The sequence below is a fragment of the Ursus americanus genome, chromosome 13, assembly GCF_024610735.1.
Source record: "Ursus americanus isolate L20-20 chromosome 13, mUrsAme1.1.p, whole genome shotgun sequence".
In the NCBI taxonomy this organism is placed as follows: Eukaryota; Metazoa; Chordata; class Mammalia; order Carnivora; family Ursidae; genus Ursus; species Ursus americanus.
Genome location: NC_142139.1, coordinates 31261945 through 31287396, shown reverse-complemented (window position 1 = coordinate 31287396; position 25452 = coordinate 31261945). Strand labels below are relative to the sequence as shown.

Sequence of the window (25452 nt, the reverse complement as noted above, 5' to 3'; positions counted from 1 at the left end):
TGGAGCATGCTGTGTGGCCTTGCCCTAGGCTGCTTTGCTACAGACCAAGCGCCTCCCCTGCCACCGGCCACAGGTGCAAGGCCCAGGCCCAGCTGGCCACGCAGTCGCCTGCTTTCCGTCTCCACACCTGCCCCGAGGTGCAGCTCTACCTTCTGCTCTGTCTTCCTTGTTTTCCCCGGTGCCTGGTGAGCTCATTCTCCTGAGCATGTTGTCTGAAAATTCCTAGGTACTCAGATGGAAATTCTGAAAGCTGAGAATAAGAAACATAGAAGTATACCCAAGTACACTAAAATTTTAAATAAAGAGAACTCAAGTTGGAATCATTGCTGCATGTTCTTCTGGGACAAGGAATTTGAGAACTTGAAGAATTTTACATATTATCAATAAAAGCCCTTCCTCCTAGAAACAAACCGTGTTTACTATTATTGTATGTATTTTGAGAAGACATTTTGCGTTATTCTAAGGATTTTAGCTCTTGAATGACCTCATTAAGATTTGGACTATCTGAAGATAAGAATATTAACAGGATTTCAGTGTCTCCACATTTGGTATAATTTTTCTGTCATTACACCAGGAAAAATCAACCATGCTTTTCTTTGCTCTTTAAATTTATGCTTTAGTTAATACTATTTCTCTATAAACTATTGTTCTTAAATTTCAGTTAGACTGAGTTTATTTGCTTCGGCTTTGGAAAGATGCTTTATCAGTTGCTCAGCAACCCAAACATGTAACTATATTTTGCCTTCGTTAGAATCTTATTTAAGTTTGAAATCTTGACATTCAGAGTAGTATGTTTCTAGTGAGGAAATGAAGTTGACAGCTGTAATCTGTTGGAATGGTTCTAAGGCTCTAGAAACTAATATCCGCAAATGATTTTTCCCGATGAAAGTTGTTAACGTGAAAAAAGCTATCATTTTGTTTCACTTCAGTTGTTTACAAAGAAGAAAACAAGTAGTAATTTCTAGAATCAGCAAAGGGAAACAGTTAGCACCACATAATGAACACTGTGCATTGGCTGAGAAGGCAGCATATGGAAAGCGGGCGATGGGTGTCAGAAGAGGCCTTTAGCTCTTTGGTGTTGAGAATGCCATCGTGGGCATGTGTAAGCCAATGAATATAAATGATAAAATTACTGTGCATTAGCAGGGCTGTCTAGAGTGATCTCACTATAATTTGGAAAATTTGAATAGGTGCTAAAAACCAGGTCCAAAACAAAGGAAGAACAATTCTATTTCATTTTATTCATTAGTTCTTGACTTGTTACTGGTGCTTTCCTTTTACACAAATAAGTCAGTGACCTCAGGCCCGTGTCTAAGGACTTTGGCAAGGCTGTCTCTGAACAAGAAGTCAAAATGCTCTTAATTCTGTGTTCAGCAACCTGTGACTAGCTGGGTCTTTCTAGAACCAGACTAACCATTAGCAGTAACCGATAATTTGCTTCAAGTACTTTCCAAAGCCAGGTGGTAAATAATTAATAAGTCCTCAAAGTTTGTGTTTCATGTGGCGAAAGAAAAGAAAAAAGAAAAGAAAAACAAGGGAGAAAGATTGTGATTCATTGCTTCAGTTTACACGTTTAGTTGTAGTATTACAGGATAAATGCCCAAGAGTTAAAGTTATCAATATAAATATTTAAGTGATTCTGCTTCTCCCAGGAAGCTTAGCTTGTGCAAAGTCACAGCATCCATCTGCAAGACCATAATTTATCTGTTAGCAACCAGTTACTTTTATCTTTCTAAATGTTTTTTCAGTATTTATGTATTTATTTTCGAGCAGGAGTGTCTGCACGTACGCACATATAGCGGGGAGAGGGCAGAGGGAAAGGGAGAGAGACAGAATCCTCAAGCAGACTCCCTGCTGAGCACAGAGCCCAACGGCAGGGCTCACCCTCACCACCCTGAGATCCTGACCTGAGCCAAAATCGGGAGTCAGACGCTTAACCAGCTGAGCCACCCAGGCACCCCACTTTCTAAATATTTTTAGAAGCCTACTTACAAGCTTCTACCAACCCCTTTTTTTGTCTTGGGTAAGACTGTAGGCCTCAGTTTTCTCTTTTGCAAAATATGGAGTTCAGATTTCACAGGTGGTCTCCAGGTGGCTTCCAGAGGTAGAACGCTATGGTTCTGCAACAACTTTTCATAGCTCTGGAATTTCTTCGGTGGTCAGCTTAAAAGTGGTGCTTTCTTTGGATGAGCAGATCAGATAAGCAGGAGCCAGAATGCCTTCATCACCACCACCAGAGTAACAAAGCCCTGGCTTTACATTCCAAATGGATCCACATTACCTGGTCATAAAAGCCTCTTGATTCTATTTTCCAATGATGATGAGCTAAGTAGTTAGGAGTTAAACAGAAAGTAACCCTGGAAATATTGCTGACTGACCCCTGCACCCGTGTACTCCAGGTCTGGGCAGCAATGAGGGTAATTTACTCTGTTGCTTTAATAGCATTGGCTGGAGGGGCAACCAGAATGCTTCAGCGTAGTATCTTACACAAGCAGAGTGTTTGTGGTGGTGATGGTAGTGTTTTGTTGTTGTTTAATGTGTGTCTGCAAATACAAATAAAAGCTAGTTTTAAAGTTGACTTGAGAAATAAGCTTTTCCCATCCCTAGATTGCCTTGCAAGACAAGCCCCCAGATGACAACTGCGCATCGGGCTTCAAGCCAACCCGTCATGTTGGAGCAGGAGAATAGTGGGTTCCAGCGGAGAGGTGTCCCAGTTGAAAAGACAAACAGAACTAGTGTATGTGAAGAATATAGAAAATGTTATTGTAAACACATTCGGAGATGGCAGCGTTTGGGGAAAAGAAAGGTGGAAATACGGAAAACCAGGCGAATGAAGGAATAATGTAATGACACACTTTTGGAAAAGTGAAGAAAAGGTGCATAATTGTTGTATACTACCTGGCTCTGTGCTGAGCAGTGTCTGCATTGAATATCCCTGATTTGTCCAGGGACGGATTAGATAAGGATGTAGGTAGGCTGCCGTCTACATGGCAGGATGTCACTAGGAAATATCCAAATGTGATAATCCGAGATATACTAGTATAAGCATATTATTTAGAAACATGGGAGGAAATATGAGGGGAAGTAGAAGAGTTGATACATGTGAGAACCACTTGTTTTTAACATATGAGCTTTGCAATGATGGAAAATTTTTCACTGATAAGAACGTAAATTATATTTGAGAATTAATGGAGTTTTTTTCCTTTGAGAAAGAAAGAGATGATTTCCAACCTTAAACAAGTCACCTAACCTGTAAAATAAAGAAGACAATGTCAGAGTGGATGATGAGACCCCTTCTAAGACCTAACTGCCCAATTCTGTTACTCCATGCACATCTAGAAAGCTGACATTGGCAGAGCATTCAGCTCTTTGTTTAGGCGGAGCAAGCTCTGTAGGCTCTTAGAGAGGATAACACTGCTTCTTACATTACTTTCTGTAATTTACTTTAATATCAGTAATCTATTCGTATAAGAGAACAGCTCTTTCCATGAGAAAGTTTTATATACCTTTACTTTTTATTTTGCTTTAAAGTTTGGCTTCAATATTATGACCGAACCTGTGACATTTCTTTTAAAATGTCAACTCCTTAAGAACAGGGAGTGGTATTTTCTTGTCTTAATCTTTTTATACAGCAATGATTTTACCCACTAGGCTAGCAATAAAAGTTACCCATAGGGTGGATGAACAGTGCTGTCCGACAGAACTATAATGTGAGCTGCATGTGTAATTTCACTTTCTCATGGTCACATTAAAAAAAAAAAAGGAAACAAGTTAAATTTAATATATTTTATGTAACCAAGAATATTATCACTTCATTTAATCAATATAAAATATTGATTACTAATTATTAATGATTGAATATTAATTACTAATGACTTTTTATAGTGTCTTCAAATTCCAGTGCATATTTGACACTTCATGTCTCAATATGGGTCCTGAATTTCTATCAGACATTCTTGATCTGTATTTAAATTTTATAAAATTTACATTTTAAAAAAGTAGATTCTCATACCCAAGTTGTTTCAAAAATGTTTAAAAGTTTTACAATAATTGAACTGAGTAATGGTTTTAAATTAAAATTTAAATTAACTAAAATTGAAAGTTCGATCTCTCAGTCATACTTGCTACATCTCAGGTACTCAAGAACACCATATGTCTGGTGGTTACCATATTAGCGATGCCTTCCAGAATGTGCAATAATTTCAGTGAATGCTATAGAATGACTGATATGTTCGGTAATTTCTGTGAATGCTCAGTGTCCAAAGAATATCCTTCTCCACTATGGGCAGAGATGGAGAGAAGGATACTTGATTCTCTCTCCAGATAAATGGTTTGAACAAGTAGTTTTCAGGTATGTGACTACAGCTATGTTCAGGGCAAATGGACATGAGAAGGTATGAAAGCTACTTCTGCTGAATAATTCTTTAGTAAAAAAAAAAAATTAGTGTGGAGGAGCTCACGTTCTTGCTTTTGGTGTTTTCTTTCCATTTGTAGACCTATTAAAGAGTAATACTTACGAAACACTGTGTGTCGCTAAGGCACAAGCAAAGATAGCTAGTATTTAGGGCATCAGGGAACTATAAAAAAAAAAAAAAAGAAGAAGAAGAAGAAGAGAAATAAGTTTTGGCACAGTCTTAGTTTGGGTTTTCCCAGAAGCAGATGTAAAAAAGAATTCAAGTACAACCCATTTATTTGAGAGGTGATTCCAAGAAACACCTGTTTGGAAATGGAGACATGTGACAGGGAAGGAGAGGAGCCAGTAAGGGATGTGTTATTTGGCAAGTTACCACTGAGAGTCCCTAAAGCTTAATCCCACTGGAGAGCTCTGGGAAGTGTGTGGCTATGTGCCATGGAGTTCTACAGACTCAGGGAGGAGGGAGCTGAGGTACTTAGGCACCAACGTCTTCAGTCATTAGTTCAAGACTGTTCTCCAGTGATGGCAGTTCCTCCTTTCTCTGGACTGCACACAGTCCGAGTGGTATCTAGGAAGCAAGGGAAGCCATTTAGGCAAAGTAATGCAGAGCTGGCAGTTGAAAGTCAGGACAGTGTGCACTAAAATAGTATGGGCTAGGGGATCAGGGCCGGGGGGTTGGATAACGGACAGCATCTATGATAGACACTCCTTAACTTACAGTGTAGAATGTATTGAACAAAGGACAGAGAGGTATATTTCAGATCTGTGGAGCTTCTTCAAAATACATATGCTCCTGCCCTGCCCTTCGTCCCTTCCTAGACCTGAGATCCTAATAAAATGTACCCTGTTCCTCTTGCCCTGATATCTATTAATGGAGGCGTAAAGACCAATGAGGCTTATAGGCTTTATCTATTTACATGTTAGTCTGAAGGTATTTCATACAAATGTTTATCACAACTAGTTACTAGAATTTGTGGGTCTGGCCAAGGGATGTGCAGTATTTTCTACTTCTTTGGTGTTTCAGCTCTGATCCTTGAGAAGCCCGTTCACTGTGCACCAAGGTTTATCATCAAGTTCTGTCCCACTTTTGCTGTATTTTCTCACTGTATTTCTTAATAGTTGGCCTTTCAACTGACCTTAGTATTATTTGTTGGATTTATAGTCTGTGTCATCTTACTATAGGGAAAACTATGTGGGGATTCCCAGCTTCCTCTTAGAAACCAAAATAGTAAACTTCAATTGCTCTTAAGAAAGGGATTTTCCAATATGGACTTTTAATAAAGAGTTCTCACTTTTAGTTTTCAAAGACTACTAAAGACAACTTTGGAGATTACTAAAAAAGAAACATCGAGATAAATCAAGGAATGAGGCATTTAATAATTCTGCAGTGAATTGGGAATTCCAAGTCACTTCTGCCAATTAAGCAAGGATTGTGAGGAGAAAAGCTTCATGTATATTTCCCTATTCTATGCAATGGCACATAATAGTGTGCCACAAATATCTAGAAGCTCCTTAGATCCTTGACATTGTGGGGTTTTTCATTGTAATACGAAGTTCTTAGCCATGCATTGTTAAAAATCATCTACTGGGGAATGATACTGATTTTCCCCAGTATTGCAAAGCAAAACAAAACATACATCCATGTATTCTTTGATTATGGACTGTTTTGAGCTAAAAGTTACATTATTTTTATTCTTCACTACCTATTTTAATAGCAGTATCTTTTAGGCCATTCATTGCTAACCCAGTGACATTCATTTTCTTCCTTTGAAGATTCCTTTCCTGATTACCTACCTCAGAGTTTCCTTTTATTGATCAGTGGGAGGTGAAAAGTTAACCCTTCATGTTGCAGAAATGGCAACTTGCTCAGCATGGGCCTCATGGCCCCCAGCTGTTTGGAGGGGTCCCCATTGTATTCATGCGGTATAGGTTGGAAGCCAAGTCTGGAAGTTTGGAAGCCAAGAAAAAGAGGGCATTGCTCCTTCCCACCCCTGCCCTACCGCCTGCGCTGTCAGTGGAAGTCTTACCCTCTCTGGAATGTTTTAAATAATGATTCGATAGATAATGTTGGTGATAATAACTTCTATTTATTGAACACCCACTATTTCTGGGTTCTTTATATGCATTATTTCCTTTAATCCTCACCCACCCCTTTGGACTAGGTAGGTTTGCTGTTAGAGTTTTGGAGATCATGAAACTACAGCTTCAAGATTTTGTAAACCTTCCAGGGTCATCCAGCTAGAAGTTATGGTGAATGATTCTGCTATTTAATTTCATCTATTAGATTATTAGGAAGGGAGAAATGCTCTAGAGTTTTGGTCTCTCATCATCTCCTATCCTGTGATTCCATCAGTTTGCTCTTTAATGAGATTTATACGTATATTGGTTTTTATCCAAGCTAAAATTAGAATTTAAAGAATTTTATATGGAAGCAGAAGGTTCTTTAAGCAAGATTATCTGCTCTAATAAAAACAGAATTATTGTACAGATCAATGTAGTATTCTGTGATTAGTTTTATTTCAGCCTGGGCTCTATGATACCATTTTAAGTCATTTAAAATTCTCACAAAAACTGGAAGTAAGTTATTTTTGAGTCTGATTTACTGAAAATGTTCAAAGAAAATGCTACAGGTGGGGCTATAAATAAAATACCTATATTATATTCATCACTCCCCCTACAGTTATCACAAATGCATAGAAAATTCTACAGACTTGTAAATCAGGAAAAAATATGAATTTTTTAAAGAGTGTGAGTCATTGATCATCTCAAGTGTAGCCGAGGAACTGACATCAGTGAGTTAAGTTACTAGAGCCACTCCAGAGAAAATGAAATTGGCTATTGTTAGCATCTCCTTTAAACATTTTTTTACCTCATGAACGTTCGTTGCTATTGAGTGTCTGCTTGACTATAATGGTAAATCTCCACTTAAAGGACCTGTGCATAATTAAAATGTACTTTGGTAACATCCAGCGTTTGACATATTTCAAGTTTTCAGCAACGGACTAGGGGAGCACAGATCCGCCAGTTTTTAGCCAACAACTCAGATAAATCTTTAGTATTTTGTGCTTAAGGGACTTCTGGAGGAATCATGTCTGTTGATTTGCACTACAAGTTGTCTGCTTGGTTCCCAAACGACACATTTCATAGTCCTTAATTAGTCCTACTGTGACTTTGTTTTTATCCCCTGAAAACTATTTTTATAGTTCAGACTAAGACTGAATTCCAAAAAACATCCTTCCCATCCCCAACAAGTATAGTCACACATGGGTTTCAGGAAAGGTACATGGCTCAGGATAGTGCTAACCTCTCTCTGGAGTAGAAGAGCTAATAACACACTGGCTCCATTTGGAATGGCCACTCATTTGTGGCTTAGGATGGCCTTGGAATCATACGTGCAAAGCAGACAGTAGTAATCATGCTTCATGTGGACATTCTTACCTGATATGTACACAGATGAAAACACTAAGGGAGAATATTAATGTGAATTCAGATAAAGTAAAATTATAGACCACCTAAGAAATTACATGGAAATATAATGAGGTTCAGTGACAGTGGCTTGGGATTCAGAAGACCCGGATTTTTTTGCACACACACAAACACACACACACACACACACACATACATTTTGGGGGGATAACTACCTGGTTATGTCGTATGGAAGCGAAGGGCAGAAACTCAACCCAAACTGTCTTTAGCAAGATACCTGTAAAGTCCAAAGAGATTCTAACTTCAGGTATGGCTTGATCAAGGCTCTCAGATCATGTCACCACTTTATTTCTGCCCTGATTTTTTGGCTCTCCTCCGTCTGTGCCAGCTCTATCCCTAGTCTTTTCCCCTTGTGGTGCTAAGATGACTGCCACAGCATAGCCTCCCAGATGTTTCTGTTTAAGATCAGCAGAAAAAGAGGGCATTTGCTTTTCTCTTACCTCAAATAAAAGTCCTATGTGCCCTGCCCACAGCTGACAAGTGATGTCACTGGTTGGGCACAGTTGCACTTACAGGATTAGGCCTTTGGAGCAGAGGGGACACGTCCTGCATTGTGCTAAGAAGAGGATGGGGCGGGGCAGTCCCATTTGTGTATTTGGCAGTAGTAAAACCTTAATGATTCTAATAAAACTTGACATCTATAACATGGTTTTTATATGGCAGGCCTTGTGCTTACGTGCGTCACTGTGAGTTACCTCATTTAATAACAGGACAGGAGATTTACCTCTGGTGGGTGTTTTTTCTCAGGGACTCCTGCAGTAAGATCACTAACTGAGAGTGTGGGTGGGAAGAGGCACAGGAGATTTGGGGAGAGATGTAAAGATCTGAGGTCATCATTTGGACAAAGGGAGAGCGGGTCCAGAACAGAGTAGGATAGGCAGTGTTAGGTGTTCATTTGTGGAAAGGGATCATAAATTTGAAGTGAAAACAGATGACTTGTGAGATTTTTCTCTTAGCAGTGCTCACGTGATAAAGTGGAGGCATAGAAAAGCACATTTTGTAGGACACGTTCTGTGGAGAAATAGAAGAGCAAGGAGCTAAGGGTATTTTGGGAGGATTTCTGATAACGATGGCCCATGTGACCTATGCTGAGATTAGGATAGATGGGTAAGGACAGAAGTGAAGACGGGGGAGGGTTGATAGGCAGTAAGAAAAGTAGTGGAGGGGTCATGGGTAAGGAGGTATCTGTGCAAAAAGAGCTAGAAGAAGAGGCAAGAGGCATTGGGAAAGTGACATCCTTGAAATTGGGATTTAAGAGGTAGTGCAGTTTCCTAGTAGTGACAAGGTCCAGGGTAAGAATATGTGTCTTGAGAAGGACTAGAGGACAAGGAAGATGAATGGGGAAGAGAAGAGCAAACAACCGACAGGCCAGAGTAGTGGGTGGCATATCCGTGTGAATACTGAAATGCCAGCCCAAGGAGGATGAATGTTATGAGCCAGGAGCTAAAGGGGGTGGTAAAAGAGATAAACAGGAGATTGGTAGGCAAGGCAAGGAGATGAGAGACAGGGTTGGAAACACAGGTGGAGGGGATCTCAAAGACAAGTGGCTTTCAAAGGAGGATGGGAAGGGGCTGGGAATAGCAGTCTAGAAGTAGCAGAATAGAGCCTGGACACCAGCCTGTCTTCTGGCTCTGAGGTATGAGGAGTGTGGTTTAATAAAAATAAATAAAAATTAAAACACCTTTCCCCTTCATGATAGTGCAGAGAAACTAGTGTCCTTGTCAGGTAGCCAGATCAATCAAAGCAAAGAGGCAAAGGAACCACCCTAAGAAGAGATGGAAGCTAGCTAGTAGGAGGTTTGTTGACAAGAGACTCAAGTTTCCAAGAGTCATAGAGGGAGGTTTGAGAAGCAGGCTGTGGGTAGGGGATGGAGTTCGGTCAGAGGATGTGCAGAGCCACAGGGACCTGGGAGATAATTCCTGACTGGGCTGAGGGGGGACTTCTGCAGTGCCTCAGAGGAAGGGGACAGGGCCCCTGAGAGGAGGGTGAGCAGTCTGCAGTATTGCTGGGAACCTGCCTGATGGGAGAGAGAGGCACTGCTTGTGCATGGGGCCATCTGAGCTTATTCACGTCTCTCCTTAATCTCCCGGAGGAACTGAACGAGGGTCCCTGCCTTGGTTTTCCCACAGAAAATATGACTGGGCAGAGTAGCTGATTCCACTGGGGAAATAGGAACTCACAGGCAGAGATAAGGAGCTGTCTGGGGAGTACCACCATTATTAAGGAAAGTACAAAGTGAGCAGATACCAGCTGAGAAAGAATGATTGAACAGATGGACCACAAATATTAAGTAAGAGAAGCTTCTATTCAGTGGAAGTTATTTAAAGGAGGAAAAAAAAAAGGAGCCGGAAGTTGTTGTTTGTTTTTTTAAAGGAAACATTTAGTATGAAAAATTCAAAGGTTTAAATAAAGACCACAATAAATAAGATAAAGTACAGAATGGATACAACTAAAGACAAATTCATGAGCTGGAAGATGAGCTTGAGAGATTCTTCCATGGTCAGCCAGAACAGATAAAGAGAAATTATACAAGACACAGTGAAATACCTCTATATACCTATTAGAAGGGCTAAAAGAAAAAAAAAAAAAACTGGTAATTCCAAGTACTGGAAAGGATGCTGAGAAACTGGATCACACGTTGCCAGGGGGGATGTAAAATGATACATCCGCTCTGGGAAGCAATTTGGCAATTTCTTTTACAAACTAAATATGCAGCTACCATACAACCTAACAATCTCACTCCTCGGCATTCATCTCAGAGACATGAAAACTCACATTCACACAAACACTTGTGAGCCAATGATTATAGCAGCTTTATTCTTAATAGCCCCAAACTGGAAATAACCCGTATGTCCAACAATGGGTGAATAGTTTACCTGTGGTTAAATACCATAGAATACCATTCATTGGTAAAAAGAAATGAATTACTGATACATGCCACAGCTTGGATCAATGTTAAGGGCATTATGCTGAGCCCAACAACAACAACAAAAAAGCCAATATCGAAGTGTTACATATTGTGTGATGCCACTTATATAACATTCTAGAAATGATAAAATTCTAGAGATGGAGAATAGGTAAGTGGACGTCAGAGGTTAGGGCAGGGAAAGGAGAGGGGGAGGCAGTGCTTTTTGGTGATGGAATATTTCAGTATTTTAATTGTGGTAGTGATAAGAATGACTCTACATGTGCGATAAAATGTCATGGATTTTTACACAAAGACCTTTCAAAACTCTGCACATGCCCAAACCGGTGAAGCCTAAGTCCTGTAATCTGGTTAATTATATTGTGCCAGTCAGTTTCCTGTTTTGATCGTGCCCTGTACTATGTGACATGCCACCATTGGGGACAGTTGGGAGATGTGTGCATGGGACCTCTGTGTGCTACATTTGCCACTATTAGTCTGTAATCATTTCAAAACAAAAAGGTTTTTTAAATGAGGGGGGAAAGTATTAAAATATAGCTAACAGAATGAATTCCATCAACAGGATAATAGGAATCACAGGGCAGAAAAAATACAGGAGGAAATATTTGAATAAAGTATGGACAGATGTTTTAGAAATAAAATAATGAAATACCTCAGATTGAAAGTGTTCGTGTATAGTAATTCCCCCTTATCTGCAGGGGAATGTTCCAGGACCCCCAGGGGATACATGAAAGCATGCAGAGTACCAAACCCTATATATATACTCTATTTTTTCCTACACATAACTATAATAAAGCTTAATTTAGAAATTGGACACAATAAGAGAGTAACAGCAGTAACTAATAATAAAATAGAAGAATTATAACACTTTACCATAATAAAAGGTACGTGAATGTGGTCTCTCCCAAAATACCTTATTGTACTCTACTTTCCCTTCTTCTTGTGACAGTGTGAAATGATAGAATGCCTGCATGATGAAATGAAGCGTGGTGAATGGCGTAGGCATTGTGATGTAGCGTTAGGCTACTAGGGACCTTCTGATGATAGTCCGGAAGATCATGGGCTTCTGGTCTACAGTTAACTGCAGGTGAACTGAAACCATGGCTAACGGGGCATCAGTGGGCTACCAAACTAACTGAAGAATACTCATAAATAGACACAGTAACATCTAAAAACATCAAAGACTATTCTCAAATATAACTTCAAAAGGTCGCAAAGAGAACAGATCACTTACAAAGAACAAGCATCTTGATGACCCCAGACCCGTCCCGGCAACAACGGTGTAAGCAGACAGAACCATCATGAAGTCATATGTGCAGTTCACCAGAGAAACTCAACGTAACGAGCAGCAACTGACAGAACTTCAGAGGGAAAACAGCAACAGTGGTAGGAGACATTTTAACGCACCCCTTTCAGGCAATCAAGTAGACAAAAATAAGCAGAGATATGGAAAATCTAAATGTAACTAATAACCTTAATCAATGAGATATATATACCAAAGAACAGCTTTGAATACAATGTTTCTGAATACAATGGAGCATTTTTCCCCCAAAAAATGTATTAGATGATTAAGGAACACGAGCCTATGTTCCTTGACCATAATGAAATAATAAAATAATGATAATTACACATGGATAACTCAAAAATCACGCGTGTTTGGAAACTAAGTATATAACACTAATACTAAATAACCCTTGGGTTAAATTGAAATCTGCTTCAGAAATTTTTAATGTCTTTCGGAGAAACTTCATCGTATGGTTTTCTTCCTATGGGGCTGGTGTTTATTAGATGTGGGCTTCGATATTTTATGACTTCTGCTGCTATGATGTATAGATCATTTTTTCCATTACATTTTCTGGGCAGGTTCTATACTGTGTATAGAAAGCTCGTCATTTTTTATGTAGATCTTGAATCTTGTATTTCCTGAATGTTCTTTTAATTTCAAAAGCTAAATTATCTTGGCTTTTCTAGATGGTTATGTGAGTTCCTGAAATAATGAGAGCTTGCACTCTTTCTTTCTAGTATTTACATTCTAGTTCGTATGTCTCTTGGTGCCAGATATCACTTCTGCTTTAAATGTTGGCTCCTCCTGGTCTTACTTGCGATTTGAATTGGAAACCTTCTAATCTGTCCCCCATTTAATATGCTACTTCTAGAAGATCCTTATCGCATTAAGGACATTGCCTTATACTGTTCTTAATTAAGAATCAGGAATGGGTGCCATCCCCAACACATGGCTTCCTCCCCCAAGAAGCCGGCTGCTCCACATCTCTCTAGCTGAAGTCAGGGAAAAGGGAGACTGTCTGGAAGCAAATACTCAGTCCTTTGTGGATAAGACCCTGGAGTGGCAAGCGTCGTCTCCATTCACATCTCAGTGGCCAAATATTAATCACGCACCCACATCTAGCCGCAAGAGAGCCGAGGCACTAACACTCCGCTGGTCAGCCTGTGCCTATCTAACACACTCAGACTGTAGGTGAGAAAGAGACCAGATATTGAAGGACAGCTAGCTACACAAGATGATCATATGCTTTGTTCCTTTCACTTGTTATATATTAAAAAACATTAATATATTTTCTGATGTTAAATCACCCCCACATTCCTTAAATAAATCCCACTTGGTCATGAAGATTCTTTTACTGTATTTTTGGATTCTAGTTGTGAGCGCTTTACGATTTTTACATCTGTGTTTATTAAAAATATTTTTAAGTAAGTGGTAATATGATACTTCGCCGTTTTTAAGATCAGTTTACATACATTATGTCACAAGAACAGATGATAATCAGGAGCTGACTAAAAAACAAAAACATTAGATATTAAGTAGATGAATAGAAAATATCTCCAAAGGGAATACTGCGGCCTTCTCTTATTATTGCCTAAATTCTCAAAGGCCCTCTGTAGAGGATACAGAGATTTGAAAAAGGATTTTTGATCACAGGAACCTAGGAGGGATGTTATCACCCTCAGAGATGTGCAGGAAGGAACGGGGCTGCCGCTCTGTAAAATGCCTAACACTGTTGGCGTCCTAGACATTGTCTTAATGCCGTGTTTGAACGACCTGGTTTTGAATTTCTAAGTCAAGGATTTTCTAGTTATTAAACATTTTTTAGCTTTCTGCACTCTTGTTTTGACCCTTTACTATCTGCATATACCAAATTAGATAATGGCAGTGGAGCTCTCTCCTGGGAAAGGGAGCGCTAAAAATACAGACTTCTCCTGCTGTTTGGCTGCCAGGTCATACGTGCGCTGGGCACACTTTGTCTCGCACGGCCAAAGAGCTTTTCCAGAATACACCATAATTATATAATAGCGATCACTCGGAGGGATGAAGTGCCTTTGGGAGGAAAATAAATGATCAGCTGACATAATTTTGCAAAAGAGGCACTCAATATTAAAGCATCTAGGTATCACGGTAAACACAGAATTGCCCAAATAGCAGGCAGGGCCTCTGTGGATTTTACCCCAACAAAAGAGGCTACCTGCTAACTTCTCTTCCCCTGAGTCTCAGAGCCTCCCATGTGTCCCAGATTAAATACTCAGGGCAGCATGTAAGTCTGAGATCACTTAGGCTTTCAGTGCATTCTTCCCCGCCCCCTCCTCACCCCTGCTTCTCTCCTTCCCTCTCTGCCACACACCCGTAGAAGCAATTACACTATCATTTACCTGGGGAGAAGCTGCTGGCTTCTCCCTGATGCTGTGGCTGCACGTTTCAAAATGAAGCAAAGGTCAGGGAGTCATCTGATTACTTACCGTGGTGCACATGCCTCATTTGAACATATGAGACCCTGTGGTAGCTTTTGCCCTGGATTTTGTGCATTGATAAGACTGATCAGATAATTCATCCAGATCCACTTCACTGTACTGGTTTTGGATAACCTAAGTACCTAAATTCTTAAGGACTATTACTGTTGGGATAAATGCATACCATTTTTTATCATGTGCAGTAATCCATAGCCTAAAGTACATGGAGAAATATCCAAGAATCCCATCTATTTTTTGTGGTTTCTTTTTTACCATCATCAGCCCTAGAAAGATGAATAAAGTTGAGGTCTAGATGAATAGAACTGCTCCACTGCCATTTTCACTGTTTCTCCTTCCAAGCGTCTGTTCTCTATCGTGAAGGTACACCAGTAGTACGAACAATACGGGCAGTGTTAACTAAGCACTTAAGTTTAAATGCTTTGAAATAGTTAATTATACTTTACCCTATAGGAAGAGAAAGTGTTTTCTCAGGTCCCTAAAAATGAATGATGAGTGATTTAAATAAAACTTCATGGATATCCAAACTTTGGTTGCCTATTTTTATTTATTTTTTTGTTATATGCAACTAATGAATCATGGAACACTACATCAAAAACTAATGATGTACTATATGTTGGCTAATTGAATTTAAATTAAAAAAAACAAAGATTTTATTTATTTATTTATTTATTTATTTATTTATTTATTTGAGAGCATGAGCAGGAGGAGGGGCAGAGGGACAAGCAGACTCCCCACTGAGCGCAGAGCTGGGCATGGGGCTCGATCCCAGGACCCTGAGTTCATGACCTGAGCCAAAGTCAGGCACTTAACCCAATGAGCCACCCAGGTGCCCCTGGTTGCCTGTTTTTAAAATGCTGAGCTGGGGTTTGACTCTTCACTGTTAGGTTGTATGGTCTTTTAAGGATAAGCAGAGAGTAGGAAAATTGTATGGAGAATTATCGAAGACAGAGTTAAGCTGCCAGAGAATTAAGATGTTAAAAGCTGCGCAACTGGGGGGTGCCTGGGTGGCGCAGTTGTTAAGCGTCTGCCTTCTGCTCAGGGCGTGATTCCAGAGTCCTGGGATCGAGCTCCGCATGGGGCTCCCTGCTCAGTGGGGAGCCTGCTTCTCCCTCTCCCACTCCCCCTGCTTGTGTTCCCTCTCTCACTGGCTGTGTCTCTGTCAAATAAATAAATAAAATCTTAAAAAAAAAAAAAGCTGCACAACTAAAGCAGCCTACAGCAGGTTCAGCCAAAGAAAGGTCAGCCTTACTGTAAAACACAGTCCAAAAGTAGATCTAAATGTATCTGAGAATTTAGGGGGAAAATAAACTGCATTCTGTCTCCTCTCTGCCCATCACATTATAAGAGCTCAATACATACTGTTTTGTTACTAAATCACATTCGGGTTAAGATTTAAATGTAAAACATAAAACCATGTTTTGAGAAGCAATCTTCGATGAGTCTTTCTATCATCTTGAGTGGAGAAGAGCTTTCTAAGCAGAGAATCAAAACCGGAAGCCATAAAGGAATACATTAATAAAATTAGACTACTAAGAATTGTAAAAGCCTATCATGGTGGGCATAGCATCAGGGCGCCTGGGTAGCGCAGTCGTTAAGCGTCTGCCTTCGGCTCAGGGCGTGATCCCGGCGTTCTGGGATCGAGCCCCACATCGGGCTCCTCCGCTGGGAGCCTGCTTCTTCCTCTCCCACTCCCCCTGCTCGTGTTCCCTCTCTCGCTGGCTGTCTCTATCTCTGTCGAATAAACAAATAAAATCTTTAAAAAAAAAAAAGTGACATGGTGGGCATAGCATCGTGTATAGAATTGAATTGTCAGGTCACTATGTCATACATCTGAAACGAGTACAGCCCTGGATGGCCACCGTACTTCAATAAAAATAAATAATAAAATAAAAAGGACTGGACTAGGAATGAAAAGTGTAGAATGCGTGCAAGTCTGAGCACACAAAGTCTCATAAATAACCCCAAGGTCCCATCGTCAGAAGTCTAGTTCTAGAGTCCTGAATAGACATGCTTTAAAAATATAAATAAGGAAGTAAATTAAATGAAAAATTATTATTCTACCACTACTTAAATACCTATAAAATAACTACAGCTCTGGAAAAGCCTCCCCAGGCCAGATTAGTCCAGTATACACAGAAGATTGTATTTCTGTAGAGACAAAACCTGTCAGCAGCCTTAATCCCTCACAAAACCTCAGACCACAAGCAGCCATTAGCCAAAGTAAACATGAAAAGAGAAGGAGCATCGGAATTGTCAGTAAATTCTGCAGAATTGAAATTCAAGCCATCAGTTTCAGTAATTCCCAGAAATAACAGCTAAATCTAGATACTCTGTGGCTTTGTGATTTTACAATTGGGCCAACACAAAAGTCTTGGGAATTTTTAAAAATACGTAATTGATGTAGCACACTTAGATATCCTCGTACGTAGTTAGCTTTTCAAGTATTTACTCAGTGAAATACCAGCAAGGAATTTAGGATTGAAAACTTGCATAGAGATCAAGGTCAAGTGAAAGCCCTAAGTAGCCTCTAAGAGCTTGCAACACTCTGAGCAAATGTAATCTGGTAGGTCATCCAGCTGACCTCAGCACGCTAACAAGGCCAGCCCGGAGCAGCGATAGCCCTGTTTAATTTTGCCCTGAATCTGCAACATCCTAATTGCAAATTTGCTCCCTTTAATTTGCAGTGACCCCCCAGGTGATGGGCTATTTGCGTATGGAAGTAGGGCTCAAGAAGAGCTTTGTGGGCATGAATTGGGATGATACCAGAGAACCTGTCCTGGTGAAATCGAAATCAGTATTCTAGTTCAAGTATCAGCCACATGGCATGTTGAGTTGGTATCATACCCTCACTAAAGACGCCCTGTAGAGGCTGTGCCTCCTGCGGCATCCTAAAGAATAGGGACAATGATCCAGGGTAATTCCGATCCCCCAAAATTGCTACTTTGGCCGCACACTCTCCAATAATAGGCATGGGGGTAGGAATATTTGAAAGTTGACGTAAAATAATTTTGAAATTATCTGTGCAGTCTCCATCTTCCCTCTTTGCTGAGTATGAGGAGACCCAAGCTGTTTACATTGAATTAGATAAAATAAGCAGGAAATAGTTCTGAGACCACAATATTATGTTTACAGATCATTAGAGCTTGTCAAGAAACCCATTTGGGGTTACTTTGGGTACTCAGTGTAGGAGAAAATTGCCTTACAAATGACAGAGATCTTATTTGAGTATTCCTAGTGTTGTGAGGGGGAAGGGAGGGTTCGCAGGTGGACGGCACAGAATTGGGCATTTTACCCTTCTCCCACGGGGTAGAAGGTGCCTCTTCCCCTCCTTGGGGGTCTGTGAAGTGCCCCAGAGAGCTGTAAACTGGGCTGGGGGGGAAGGGTCATTAATTCAATTTAGGTTCTTTTTTATATACAAGGTAGCTGAAAGAGGTTGAGAATTTGACCCCGTTTCTGGCTGTGAAATCTTAGAATTAGAGTTGGCTATTAGATCTGGCATAGAATTGTCAAAAGTAGGGTCATTATATGGCTCCGAGTCACTTTGTCTAGACATTTCACTATGATTTTCTCCCTCTCTCTCTTCTCCCCTCATCCTTGTTACCCCCTCCTTGCCCCTGTCACAACAGGTGTAGAAGACATTGTGGCAATAATGATTCCTGAGCCAAAAGGGAAGGAGATAGTAAGCCTGCTGGAAAGGAACATCACGGTGACCATGTACATCACCATCGGAACCCGGAACTTGCAGAAATACGTGAGCCGCACTTCGGTTGTGTTTGTCTCCATCTCCTTCATCGTCCTGATGATCATATCCCTCGCATGGCTGGTCTTTTATTACATCCAGAGGTTTCGATATGCAAATGCCAGGGACAGGAACCAGGTGAGTAGCAAAAAGCTTTTTAAAAAAATTAAAAATTATTACAAAAGTAATACATATTAACTATATAAACTTTGGGAATCACGGAAAATACCACGGTAAAACCAAAATTACCTGTTATCCCCCCACTCAAGATAAACATTGTTCCCATTTGCCATATAGTTTTTCAGCTCTTTTCCAAATACACGTATCGATGTTTTACTAGTATTGTTCTGTGGCATGAGGTGCTTTGTCCCACATTTTTTGGACAGTTATTTATTTAGGCACATAATAAAGGGAGAAAGGGGAGTGAGCTGAGATTGTGCTCATGCGGCAACGTTGTGTGGGAAGAGACAGGATTTTCTGGCGAATGGAAGAAGAAAAGGAGATTAAAAAATAAAAGCTGTTTTAAAAAGCAATTAATTTTGGAACAGATTATATATATATATATATATATGTATATATATGATGAAATGCAAAAGATATATATCATATATATATATGAGATATATGGTATAAAATGCAAAAGATATAAAATCGTGTGCTGTTAAAAGTAATTGTCTTCCCATGCCTGTCTCTCAGTTATCCAGCCATCTTCCTGGAATAGCTTCTCTTCCAGGGATATTTTATGTGCTTACAAACACACATTTTTTAACAAATGATAGCACACTTAATTCTGTACCCTTATTTCTCACTTCTTGGAATTATTCATCTCCACACTCAATCCAAGCTATCTTCTCATTTTTAATGACTGTATAACATTTCATTTCCTGCATATTTCACATGTATTAAACCAGTTTCTCTTACCAACATGTTTTCTCTTACCAAAACAACAACAACAAAAATGTACATGTGGTACTGACCACATTTGTGTGTATACCTCTAAGGTAAATTCTGGAAGTTTAATAGGTAGGGCAGTGATATATATATATAAACCTATGATAGATACTGCCCAAAGTCTGCCAAAAACGTTGAATCAATTTTTACATTAACCAATGATATACTAATATTGTTTATACTAATGTAAACATTAGGATAATACTTATACTTAAATATACATTAATATACTAATAATACTGTTTTCCCACATCCTTAGCAAAAGAATGTTAAAGCTTTTGGTGCATGCAATTTGATGTTAAAAATGGTATCACATTTTTCTTATCACAAATAATGTTGGACATCTTTTCAAGTAAAATAGAAAAAGAGAATTTTTTTCTCTGGAGTACCTGCTTATATTATCTGACCACATTTCGGTTGAGTTGTTGGTCATTTTCTTACTCATGTGTGTAAGTCAAAGAATTGGAGAGAAGACTATTAGTCAAAGGAGTTAACTGACATAAGATTCAATTTTATTTTCCCAATTTGTAATTGCCTTTGATTTATCTCTGGTGCTTTTTGCCATGCAGAAGTTTGTGGGTTTTACATAACTGAATTTATCTTTTTATATAACTCCTAAGATTTGTATAATAAGATCTTCTATAGACCAAGACCTTAGAAAAACATTCTCTCATATTTCCATCCACTACTTTTTATTTCACTTTTATGATTAAGTCTTTACAGAGAATTTATCTCAGTGTAAAAAATCAGATAGAGAGCCAACATTATTTGAGATGGCCTACCTACCAGTTTTTATAACTTGTATTTGTTCAGTAATTAATCTTCCCCCCTCATATGCAGTATCCCCATTCAGCATATATTAAATACTCATATGTAGGGCACCTGGATGGCTCAGTCACTGAGCATCTGCCGTCGGCTCAGGTCATGATCCCAGGGTCCTGGTATTGAGTCCCACGTCCGGCTCCCTGCTCCACAGGGAGTCTGCTTCTCCCTCTACCCCTCCCCCCACTCATTCTCTCAAACTCTCTCTCACTCTCTCACAAATAAATAAATTAAATATTTAATAAAATAAATAAATATCATACGTATTTGGTTCTATTTCTGTGACCTCGAAACTGTACCATAATCTATCTATTCATACTCTAGTACCATACTATTTTGAGTACTTTAGCACTATAATATTGTCTCATATCTGTTCATGCTAATCTTCCTTTATTGCTCTGCCTTCACGTTTTATGTCTATTTTTATATAAATTTAAAATCACTTTTATCTGTTTTTTAAGTTTATAGAATAATTTATAACCTTAAGTTGTTGAATCTTCCTTAGTATATGTTTGCCCTTATTCAGTGATTCTGTTTGTCCCCTACTAGCATTTTTAAATATTCTTATTCCTAGGTATTTAATAATCATGTTGCTATTATAGATGAAATATCCTCTTTCATATAGGAAGGATTTTGATTTTTGTACTTTTTATTTTGAACATTATAGTTTACATATTTTATAGTTTATATGTTTTATAATTTGTAATAATTTTGCAATAATTATAACATGCCTTAGTATTACCTTAATACTAATGGTAATACTAACTAGTATTATATGCAGGCATGTTCTCAGAGTTCTGTATATATTTGCATAGTTAATAGTCTTAACAACCCTTTGATAGGATTTTATTGTCCCCATTTTACAGAAGAAACAAAGAGATTAAATAGCTTGCTCAATGTCACACAGTTATTAATAAAGCCAGTAATTGAACCAACAGCAGGGCTTTAGAGTCCATGCTCTTAACCACTATATTGAAGTATTCGTGATTGTTTATATTAATTTATCAGGATCACATTAATAATATGCACAGTTAGTGATATTTTACTTCTTCCAAATTTTGAACCTCTTATTTTTTTCCTGTTACCTAATTTCATTGGCTTGTACCTCCAGAATCAACTAAAATAATAGTGGTAGTGCCGAATATATTCCTCTTCATTAAGCATTTAATAGGAACATCCTGAGTTTAATGGGATTTTTTTTTATCATTGCTCCATTTTATTATTTTCCCATATAGTTTTCTAGATCGAGATATGTATTTTCTTGTGTTATGTAAATGCATGTTAGTCTTATTTCATTCAGAGTTTTGTATTTTTTTTTAAGATTTTATTTATTTATTTGAGATAGAGAGCCCAAGTGGGGAGGAGGGTCAGAGGCAGAGGGAGAAACAGATTCTCTGCTGAGCAAGGAGCCCGATGTGGGGCTCGATCCCAGGTCCCTGAGATCATGACCCGAGCTGAAGGTAGATGCTAAATCCACTGAGCCACCCAGGCGTCCCTCATTCAGAGTTTTTAATCAGGAATGGAGGTTTAATTTTAACAAATGCCTTTTCAACAGCTGTGGTCTGAGTTTTTCTCTTGATCTGTTAATAGGAGTGTATTATATTAATGGATTTCCCAATATTAGACCATCCTAAATCTTCCTATTCTTCTAATCCTACTATTCTTCTAACACATGCTAGACTGTATTTGTATTTTATTTATTTTTTACCCTGATATTTGTATGTGAAATTCATCCACAGTTTACATTTTTATCATGTTCAGGTAACAGTTATACTGGCTTTTTTAAGGAATTTGCAAATTTTCCTCCATTTTTTGTAGTCTAGATCTGCAATGTCCAACACGGTAGCCACTAGCCCTGTGTAATCATTCAAATTTAAGTTAATTGTAATAAAATAAAATTTAAAATTCTGTTTCTCAGTTACACAACCTACATTTCGAATGTCCTATATATGCACTGCCATTTGGTAGCCATTCCCATCATCATGGAAAGTTCTATTGGACAGTCCAACTCAAGAGCATTTTAAATAGGACTAGAATTAGCTGATTCTTAAAGTATTAGTAGAAAATTTCTACAAGCCAGTAAGGTCTGGGTTGTTGTTTAAGAAGACAACTCCTTGACTTTTCCTATTTAATGGCAATTGGTTTGTTTAAATTTGTTATAGCTTCTGGACAATTTCTAAAAACATTTGTTACTGCTTTTCATTTTTTTTTTAAAGGAAATTTACCTTGTTATTTTTGCATTTCATAGACAAGGTAATAAGAGAATAACTTGCCTAAAGTCACACATCTAGGAACTACCTATTGGAATTTTTTTAATAATATTTTTTTATTATATTATGTTAGTCACCATACAGTACATCCCTAGTTTTTGATGTAAAGTTCCATGATTCATTACTTGCGTATAACACCCAGTGCACCATGCAATACGTGCCCTCCTTAATACCCAGCACCAGCCTATCCCATTCCCCCACCCCCCTCCCCTCTGAGGCCCTCAGTTTGTTTCCCAGAGTCCATAGTCTCTCATGGTTCATTCCACCTTCTGTTTACCCCCCTTTCTTCTTCCCTTTCTTCTCCTACTGATCTTCCTACTTCTTATCTGATTGTCAAAAGATACATGCTCAGTCTAACAAATTTTGGCATTCAAAAAAATTACTCAAAGAGAAGACAAATCACCCATTACCCCTAGTAAAGGTAAGGTACCTTTCAGGTTTTGTAACCACCTAAATATATATTCGGTAAATTGTCATTGTATGTGTCTAAGAATTGCCTTATCTATTAAACGTGATTCAGTTAACAACTGTCTAATATGTCACACATATTTTCTATGTGTGTCTATGTATGAGACACAAATACACATATAAGTTTTCAGTCCTATTTTTTAATTAGTTGAAGAGCATTTTCCCCTGTCATTAAATAATCTTTAAAACATGATTTTTAGTGGTTATTTATTAGTCCAATTCCACCACTTACCAAATATGAGCAAATTACTTACTCTCTTCACGCTTTAGTTTTCTGAACTAAATGGGAATATACCGTCCTCTTATGGTTATAGTAAAAATTATATGAGTTAATGTATATTATTTTTCAAAGCCTCTGAGCATGATGCTAATCACTTTTTAAACTCTCAATGAATAGTACCCATTATTACTGTCATGTAGATTCCTTGATGACTACTTACAAATCCACTTTACCATTTTTATTGGATATTTGGGATTTAAGTGGACACTAACTGCCAGTCAGACACAAGACAGTGAAAATATAGAATATGTTCAGTTTCACTTGTTGCTAAAGTTTACATTATATAAACTATACACGTGTGAGTCAGTTATTGCTAGGATACCTAGCTAATTCGATAATGCTAAATGAAAATGGTAACCCTGTTTTTTTGAGTCTATAGATAGTCCAAGTCATTATTAGACAATTGAGTCAAGCGTGAAATTTTAACCTTGGATTTATTAGTTGATTACTTATTTCCATCATCAGTTCACTTTGTGCAGGTAGATTGAGTTTGCGTGTCTCTAGGCGTACACATACTCTGTGATTTGTGTGAAAATTGGAAGCAGATGGTATGGAAGTGGTTCATAGGGTTTCAGTTTTTACTCTGCTCCCATTTTAACTTTCCTCAAATTGCAAGATGTTACCCTCAGGGTCACTCAGCGAATTGGGATCATGTTAAAAGTTAGCACCATTTCCTGATCAAAATAGGTACTGTACTTTGGCCCTTTGATGGATGGAATAAGAACATATAATTTCCTTTAGAAAAAAATTTCTCCTTTGATGGACAGGGTTCCGTTCCATTTGATAGAGAGCTTCAGCTGGGCAGGCTACGGCTGTAATAAGCCTCAGGTTAACTTAAGTCATTTATTTTTATTAAAGCATTACTGGCCCTTCAGAAAGATTGGCTCTCGGGTTAGAGGTAGGCTCACAACCTAAAATGGAACATCAAAGCCTTAGTGTTGCATTGGTGACGTATCCAGCCACTCAGGTATATGCAAGAGAGACTGAACTTGAATTAGGCAGGTGAGCACCCCAGTCGCTGCTTGGCTTTGTGCAGATCGCAACTAAAGGAAAGTCACCATCATCTCACATGATCACTAGCCCTCATGTCTTACTGTACCTGGAGAAGATCATTTCACGGCAGCTTCCCATGGAGGACGACTTGCTAGATAATCTATGTGTTAATAGCCTCACACCCCAGGGTCTTTTAGATGGTGACATGGAGAATAAGGGTAGAATTGAAAGTGGAGAGATTGGGCTGGTGTGCCGCATTTCCTAATGCAGTTACGCAAAGATAAATCGAGCACAAGGTAATCATCACAGACACCAGCTTTGGAGTTAGACAGGTCTGGATTCCAGTCTGCTCTGATGATTCCTGGGTCTGTGAGTTTGCACAGGTTAAACGGTTCTTTACCTTTCTATTCCTGTCCTTCCTCACATGTAAAGTGAGACTGATCACGTGTCAGCCCCATTCCAAGGGGTGTCGAATGAGAAAATATGTGTGACCTATTAGACAATTGTTAACTGGATCACCTTTAACAGATAAGGCAATTCTTAGAAAATAATACCCTCCCTTACATTTAAATAGCTCAATTCTATAACTCACAAAGACTTCAAGCTAAATATGGGTTTTTAGCTTAGATGACACAGTTTGAAACAAAATGGGATCTTTTTTCCATCTCTTCTCCAGAGTTATGGGAAAAGGAAAGCATATAAATGGACTACAGAGAAAGAATCAGGCTTTCTTGGAGGTTAATTCCCCATGTAGCAGGGGTTTTTAATTAACAATAATAGTGTACGCACACAGTATTTTTTAAAAAGCAAATAAAAGCGTGTATATTTAAAAGTAAATTTCTTTCCACCTCAAACTCCCTTTATCAACCTCCCTTCCTCCAGCTCTCCCCAAAGGGAGCAACTCATAACACTTCCCTTCCAAGTCTTCCAGACGTTTCTGTGCTAGATATAAGAAAGGTTGTTTTCCGCATTTGTTGCAAAGACAAGGACACCGCCTTTACATAGCTTGCACTGTAGTGGCATCAACAAGCAATACACACGAAAACCAACAGAACCCACTCAGAGGGTAGTCCAGTAGTCAGATGACGGGTGACAAATTTGGGCCAGAGTGAGCGAGAAGTCAGCAGGAATCCGATTAGGACAGTATTTTAAAGTCCTATGAGTAAAGTGTAGACTATAAAGAATATATCGTAGTTTATACCTGTTGTACCAGCCTAATTATTAATAACTCCCCATTTTACTCTCAAGAGTGACAGTTTGGATAATAAATGACATGTTTACCATATGTGCGAAAGAAAGAGAAGAATCAAGGATGCAGTTAGGTCTGTTTTCACGGCCTGA

General features: G+C 38.8%; 1 protein-coding gene across 1 annotated transcript in view; it reads left to right on the top strand.

Moving 5' to 3' along the window:
- Window positions 1-25452, top strand: part of RNF150 (ring finger protein 150) — a 261612-nt gene that overhangs the window by 135188 nt on the left and 100972 nt on the right. Inside the window, exon 2 of the mRNA XM_045798931.2 lies at window positions 18215-18465. Coding sequence (XP_045654887.1) covers window positions 18215-18465 — 251 coding nt within the window. The remainder of the gene's footprint in view (window positions 1-18214; window positions 18466-25452) is intronic.